General features: G+C 40.1%; 1 protein-coding gene across 1 annotated transcript in view; it reads left to right on the forward strand.

Annotated features, from left to right (window-relative positions):
* The window catches only part of CPLX1 (complexin 1), a 102,656-nt gene extending 98,829 nt beyond the window's left edge, over positions 1-3,827 (forward strand). The window contains exon 4 of the mRNA XM_062513931.1: positions 3,630-3,827. Coding sequence (XP_062369915.1) covers positions 3,630-3,827 — 198 coding nt within the window. The remainder of the gene's footprint in view (positions 1-3,629) is intronic.
* Positions 3,828-7,724: the final 3,897 nt, after the last annotated feature.

Raw genomic sequence — 7,724 nt, forward strand, 5'->3', positions numbered from 1 at the left:
ATGCCAACCTTTTCCCAGAAGATAAAGCTCAGTGTTATGTGATATGCAGTATTATTTCATGCAGTATTATTTAATATGCAGTATTACTTGGTCTGAGGTCCAGTTTCAAGCTCTCAGACACCTTGGGAGGAAGAGTTCTTTCCTGACTTCTCTGTTCCCACCATAGAGTCTTTGAATTGTCATTGTATCTCCCACAAACTTCCTTTTTTAGTTCTTTAGCTTTTTCAAATAAGCCACTTGTTTTTAAGTAGGCAGCTCCAAATCTGATCCAAGGAAAACTGCTGCCTTGCATGTTGATTGCAGTTGTCTTCCTGCAGAGCAGCTCCACTCCTGACCCAAAGATAGGCCATTACTTCTGCAAGTGTCTTAACTATGATATTACTGTTTATTCATTCTGTGGCCTAGATATTTGCTAGATAAACATGTTCATTTTTAGTAGCAACTGTTGGCTTGTCTTAAGAAATTGTAACTATATTTATGGTAGGTTCACATTTTAGGCTGCAGATCCCATTGGCTCATCAGTCCTCTCTCTACTCCCTGACACTCTTACTGCCATTAGATTAAATTTCCAGAATGTTTCTAGTTCATGCACCTACTTTGCTTTGTGAAAAACTGGAGGAATAGGGAAGAAAAGAGACAGGGAGGAAGTTGATGTTGTATGTTAGCATGTTAGTTTGGTCTTTTCCTGACATGCAGTCAGTGAGTATGAGTTAAGCCAAAGGCCCGGGTAATTTTTCCCTACTCTTCCCACCTGATGACTGAGGATTCCAGGCTGCCAATATTTCTCTAACATGACCCAGTGACAATAATCCCCATGTGGCCACAGAGTAAAAACTCTAGGAGTGGCAAGAGGGTACGCATACTTAAAATGTTTCAGTATTTTCCTGGGTTAGGTCCATAATCCTGCATATAGTACAAGATATGAATATGTGACTGAAGGCCAAGCAGGTAATGATACAACTTCTGATATTAAATTTTGTGGGGTTGAACCTTGAATAAAAAATTAAACTATTCTCATCCTTCAAATTTTTTGGAAGTAATGAAATATTTCTCATCCTCAGGAAAACAAGAGTACCAGGAAGATTATTTTTAGTCCTATTTTAAAAAAAAAATTTGTTGACTTCAGCCAAATGATTTCATGTGAAGACACTATTTAAAATTTTTGCTTATATTAAGACTTGCCTTTCTATAATTTTGTTTCCTCTGAAACAATTTCAAACCTAAAGTATGCCATTTTATTCACATATGAATCTTCACAGATTACATTTCTGTTAATGCAAAGCATTACAAAATACCATCAAATTTAAATGATAATGCTGAATTCTCTTAACTGGTTGGTTTCGTTCCACTCTTTCCTGTGAGCTGGATGTTTGTTCAGCAAGTTCCTGAGGTAGAGGATCAACACATCTTGAGCTGATACTTGTTTTGAGATGGAGGATTTGAAAGCATGAAGGGTACCCATGCTTTTTACCCATGCTATGATTTATGTTGCCTCCACTACTGTTGTCCTCTAGCTGGCAAAGGAAGGCACAATCTGCATATCAATTACACTGGGAATCACCTAGAGACATCTACCTGTAGCCTGAGAGGGAGAATGGGATTAATACAGCCATGCAGACTGACTACAGTCCAGCAGTGCATGCCATTCCCACTGCATGGTAGCTGGTCCTGTGTTGAATATCCTTTGTAGTGTACAGCCCTGTAGCTACAAACTGGTCAAATTCTTTCTTAGTCTCACATGTGAATGGAGATGTCATTTGTTTTTAATATCTTTCCCATGAAATCAGGTGTGACCAGCAGCCAGTAGGTGATAAAAATTGTAAGACAAATGTCCTTAATGAACATTTTGGCATGAGATAATTGATTTAGAAAACTAGAGTGTTTCAAAGCCACTGCTTTCAACCTTGCAGGCTGTCATCTTAACTATAAACAATGATGGAGAGAGGAACAAAAAATAATGCCTTTGCTCAGAAATGTTCAGGAGGAAAAGTCATACCCAATGGACCTCTGAAATCTGAAAGTCATGAAAGCGGCTGTGCACTATTGGTTTTACTGGTTAACTATTTGTACTTATCTTAGAAGTAGAAAAAATGAAAAGAAGAAATAATTAAAATAGCATCTAGTTCATGTCTATTCAGCAGTAGCATTTTATTGGTACTTTAATATGGAATACATATACCAACTTAATTATTTGGTGTTTTTGAAATTATATTTAATTTTCTTTTTAATGTTCTTTTCAAGTGTATTCATGCAAAATTAATTGTAAGGAATTGTGCAGGTGCTTTTGAGGTGACTGGTGGCTGAGAGGCTGATAGTGAGCAGCCATTTTGGTGGCTTTTTGAAAGGTAAAAATGATAAGCAAAAGAATATTGCTGCCAGAAAGGGAGCTGTGAGCCTGGGGACCACAAGCATCATTGAAATGTACAGCTAGCCTCTTTGAAGCACAGCTGGGCACGGAGAATGGGACAATTCCTGAGTTTGCATCATGATCACAGTACCAAGAAAGTTTAACCTCCAGCTATCATCAGAAAAAGTGGAAGCAGTTGGGGAAATTTGAATTGATCTGAGTAAACAGAGCAGGTCCCTGAACAAGCTGACCTAGCTGAGAATGTTCCTATTTACTGCTTGGACTAGATGGCCTTGAAATGCACCTTCCAGCCCAATCCATTCTATGATTTGGTAATACAGAGGATAGCTTGCAAATATACCTCTTGCTGTAGATTTGCATGTGTCAGTTTGAGTTGATTTTTTTTTGAGTGTGAATCACCTTAATGCCTGTGAAGCTCTGCAAACACTTAGGGAAAGGGCAGCATATGCATATATTTAGTCCTGTATTAGATCTAGCCTCTTGAATGTAATGTCATAAAATAAGATTCTGGTTACTCATGTAATGTCTTAGTGGCATGCTGCTAATTATTAGTGGAAGTAGCAAATTTCAACCTATTCTACTCACAGGGTTCAGAGTGTTTCTGTTTGAATAGTATGAGTCAGCTTATTTTCTCATGATGGTTTATTTTCACATATGTCTTTCTGTCCCACTTACACCAAGAGAACATGGGTGAATGGTATAGGATGTGTCCCTTACGAGAATATCTAAGCCTGTTGTCTTCACTGCCATCCTGTCTGTCCTGACCTGTTTGCTTTTCTTTTGTTGATAACTAATTTTTCCCTGAAGTTTTGCCACATCTACAAAGTATAAAATGCTACAGTTGGACTTCCAAAATCATTGTGGATGATGGACCTGAGCATCAGAACTTGTTAAGAGGAAAGGGGAGGATCAACATCAGTAGAATGCCAGAATGCCACCCTAACACTTTACTAACACAGAGACTGCTTTCTCTTTACTAGAGACCTATGGCTTCATAGTCCCAGTTTCTCCCCTGTGCTTACTTCTAAGTTATCTCAGCATCTTGTCCTGCAAAGGCTACCCATCCACTGGGCTTTACTTAGTGGTTGTTAGTATGGATACTTCTAGTGTCTGTGTAAAAGGGCAAAATGAGAATATGTGATATTCTTACTGCAGAATATGAGTAACCACATGCAATGGCTGGCTTCATCAGCCATCCTGTTCAGCAGATGTGTTATTTCTCATATTATAATTAAGACAATGTGTTATCTCTCCCTTGCAGTATGGCATAAAGAAGAAGGAAGAAAAGGAAGCAGAGGCCCAGGCTGCACTGGAAGCTAATGCTGAAGGGAGTCTGACACGCCCAAAGAAGGCGATCCCTCCTGGATGTGGGGATGAGGAGGAGGAAGAAGAAGAGAGCATCCTAGACACAGTCATCAAATACTTACCAGGGCCCCTGCAGGACATGTTCAAGAAGTAATAGCTGCAGACTGTTAGATGGGCATAAACAGTACTGCAAAGGATTTCTCTTTTGCCCAATGGGGATTTACAATCTTGCCATTCATCCCGCAGTCCTCCCCACCTCTGCCCTCTACTGCTCACTAGGAGTTCTTTCGCTTCCCATTCCCTTCCACCTGCCTCTTCCCCTTTCCTCCACCCCAAGACTCATCCATTCCTTAATTTTGTACATAGTCACATCCAGTAGATGCCTCTGAATGGATGTAAAGATTAAAAAGCTGCAGACTACACAACTTTTATTATAAGCCATAGTATTATGTATGTGAAATAAGGCAACTGCACATCAAGCATAGAAAAGGAACAATCTCATTTCCATACAATGCAAGAAGGAGTGTTCACTAAGTATGAACAGTGGCCTCTTTATTTTTTTTAAATTATATTTTTTTTAATTGATAATGATTGTTCATTGTTACAATGTTGCTATTGATTGGGTCACATTAGCCATTTTTTGTTGAGCATATCTGCTCTCGGAAGGGATATCTCAGCTCTCCAATGGAAGTAGAGCTTTTCTGTTTTAATTCCATCCGTGACATAAATAAAAGATAGTTTGGAAAGTAAATCATGCATGACTTACACAGCTGACATCACTCAGAATTGTGGAAGAAGTGAGTCATTTGCCCTCAGATGCTGTAGAAGTTAAATGCCTCAGAATCTAAGCAAGAGTCATGTTACTTTGGGAATTAGCCATACATTTACATTGAATGAACAAATTGGTCAGGCACTTGCCACACAGACAGCTGAAACCATAGAATAGTGCACAGTGCTCTGCTAGAGGGCCTCCCCAAACCTTCTGAAGACAATGAGAAGTGTATTTTCTGCTCTGTTTAACCAATCTTCCTGTTTCTGCCATATTCAACCATCCCGTTTCCAGCAGTGCATGCGGGTTGGGTTCCAGCATAATGCCATGGCTGTGTCCTGCCCACCCTTTCCTGCAGTGTGTGGGAGTGTGTGGTGGCCTGAATGTTAGTCATGGCAGATCCATAAATATCCATGATGCTTATTGTGCTAAATTACTGCATTGCCTTGGGGAGGTCACTTATTTTCTGCCCCATGGAGATTCTGCACCTGTAAAATGTAGGTTTCAGACTCTACCTACTATAAAGGCATAAGGTAAGGATGCTTCTCTAGTGCTGTGCAGGAGCTAATTAATGTTACAGAAGTGTGTGCCATCCCTTGATGGAGATCACCGGGTGGGAGAAGATTTTTTTCTCACCATTATTTTTGTGGCCTTTTGCAGACACAGGTACAGAGGTCTCCTCAATGAAACACTGTAGATATCACATAATTGTATAATAAAATCCAAATTCTATGGGAGATTGACTTGCTAATACCTACACAGATTCAATACAGAGAGAGATGTATTTTGAGTACAGGTCCTCATGATCAGGTATCTGGCTTGCCATCTGAAGAGCTAATCCTGAAATTTTGCATCTGGCTAGGTCTCTGTAGTGGATGCTGTCAGAGTGTCATGCCGTCTCAGTCTCAGAGTCTTCTCAGGAGAATCAGGGTTTGTCTGGCAGAGTACATGGGCAAGATTTGAAAGCAAATACACTCTTTCTGCTGGTAACAAAAAGGAGGATAATATCAGACACTTCATTATGCACCTAAATTAAGCATTTTACTTCAATGGATCTTTTTCACACTGTTTTAGTATAACTGAGTTTAGGCAAACATCTCAGTATTTTCCTGAATAAGATATTTTAGAAGACATTTATCACCTTTCCAGGTAAGCAGAAGAAATCTGTACCACATTTATCCTCTTTTCAGGTAGTCAGAAGAAATCTGTACCATGGTTAAGGAATTGACCATGAGAGCTTTATAGCTTCCAGTAGCATCTGTTGTAATAGGAAAAAGAGTGTTTTGAAAGAGAATAAATAGAGTATGCCCTCCTTGCACAATTTTAATTCAGGTGTTATAGTCCTCACTTCTTCTCAAATAATTTCAAACATAACTTTCTATTGACTCCATGGCAGAGGCTGAAGAGGTTTGACTGATATACGAGTCAGAACAAGTTGATAAAGATGCGACATGTTTCAAGCTGGATCTATGAACAAGACTTGTTTGTTCAAGTATAAGCTGCCAAAGGCTATCTAGAGGAAAGAGAAGGCAGGTTTTACTCATTTGGATAATGTCAGTGGGACTTTTCCTCCCCTAACTTTCATTTTAAGCAAGATGACTGCTTCCCTCTTGAGACTTTTAATAATCTAGAACACTCTATGAATCAGTGCTTGGGTACAGCATGGTAGTGTTAAACAATTTACCATTTTCTAGGAATAGTGTCCTACTCACCCCATGCAAATTCAGCAACTAGTAATTTGAGGCTGTTTAAGTAAATCTCACAGAATTTAAAACGTTTTCTATCAATAGGGTAGGGGCTCATTTTGATGCTCTGCCACAGATTATCCAACATCCCTGAAAGCTAAAAGGCACAGCCTGGCTCTTTGCTTCAGCTACTCGTTGGTCACTAGATCTCCTTACCTAGATCACTGACACGCAGACATCGATACTTTTGAAATGCCTTGATTAATCTCTGTGTCACACATCCTCTAATACATAGGCGGAACCAGCAGAAATGTGCCTGTGCTAAAATGAACACCATTCTTACGTTTCCCTGGCCTTGAGCTGAAGAACTCTGCAAACAAATAAATAAATAAGAAGATAAGCTTATTCCACTTTTCTTTGGCTTTTCTGTACCACTTGCTTGCTGACCTTTCCCTAATCCTCATTACTGATTCCCTTCCTCATCCAAGCAAATACTGTTCAATGTAAGACCAGAATTTTCTGCCTAGCATTCTCCTTGCAGAATGTTAGTGCTGACTGTTTTCACAGTCTTTCTGGCAGCTTGATGTGCATGTTTGTGCACACATCTGTGGAAGGTGAGGAAATCAGAGAAGGGGAGAACAGAGAAAAAGGAAGCCTGTTTGGTACCATTTCAGATAATTGTGCCTCAGCAGCTGTGGCATTGAATCATCAGTGGTCTAAGTCAGGACCTTGTGTAGACTGTACTCAAATTTCTTAACCAGGTAGCACTATCCCTGGGCTCAGAACACATAAAATACTGCCCTTGTGAGGTGAGCTCCTGAGCTGTGTGAACATCTGGATTGAACCCCTGAAGAGGGCCATAGGATCACTATACTGAGTCTGGGATGCCTCATTCCAGACTCACAAATCTGGAGGAAAAGGAAAGAGGTGGTTTATTAAATAGTGTTTAGTGAACCTTTTTCATAGTGGGAGCTTCCCAGCTCAGCCATTTCATCACTTCAGTATCTCAATTGGCCATGCCTGCAGCAGCCCTTCCTCCATTGACAGCAGAGAGTTCATCCAGGTGTGAGCTGGTGGTTCCCATTTTCCTTTTTTTGCCATAAGAAACATGACAGAAGATCTACCACAGGTACAGGATAGTTTTTGCTTGGTTTTGCCTCGCATAACTTTTGGCACATTGCATGAGAGTGGACCTCTCCTCAAGTCATTCCACAGTCCTGAAGTGCCTAAGCCATGCTGAACAGACTCGAGAGCAAGGCACTCTCCGTCCTCTTCTGCCCATCTATTTTCCTTCCCACTCAGAACTGGTAACAAGGGACACAGACACTTTGACTCATGTGTGGAAGTCAGAAGCACTGTCTCACACACTTTTCCCCTGGGCACTCAAGCAGGTGATGAAGCACTTAAACAAGAGACCAAAGAGAAGCATGGTTCATTGTTTGGATTCTGAATATATTTTTGTCTTTCATGACATTGCTTTATTTGCATCACTGGTCTGTTCAATCTCAGGTAAATGAGGTATTTTAGTTTTATAGCTAGTTTTTATTTACACAGAAAGGTTGTTGGCTAGACACTGCAGTCATTTTCCCTCACAGCT

The sequence above is a fragment of the Cinclus cinclus genome, chromosome Z (genome assembly GCF_963662255.1).
Source record: "Cinclus cinclus chromosome Z, bCinCin1.1, whole genome shotgun sequence".
In the NCBI taxonomy this organism is placed as follows: domain Eukaryota; kingdom Metazoa; phylum Chordata; class Aves; order Passeriformes; family Cinclidae; genus Cinclus; species Cinclus cinclus.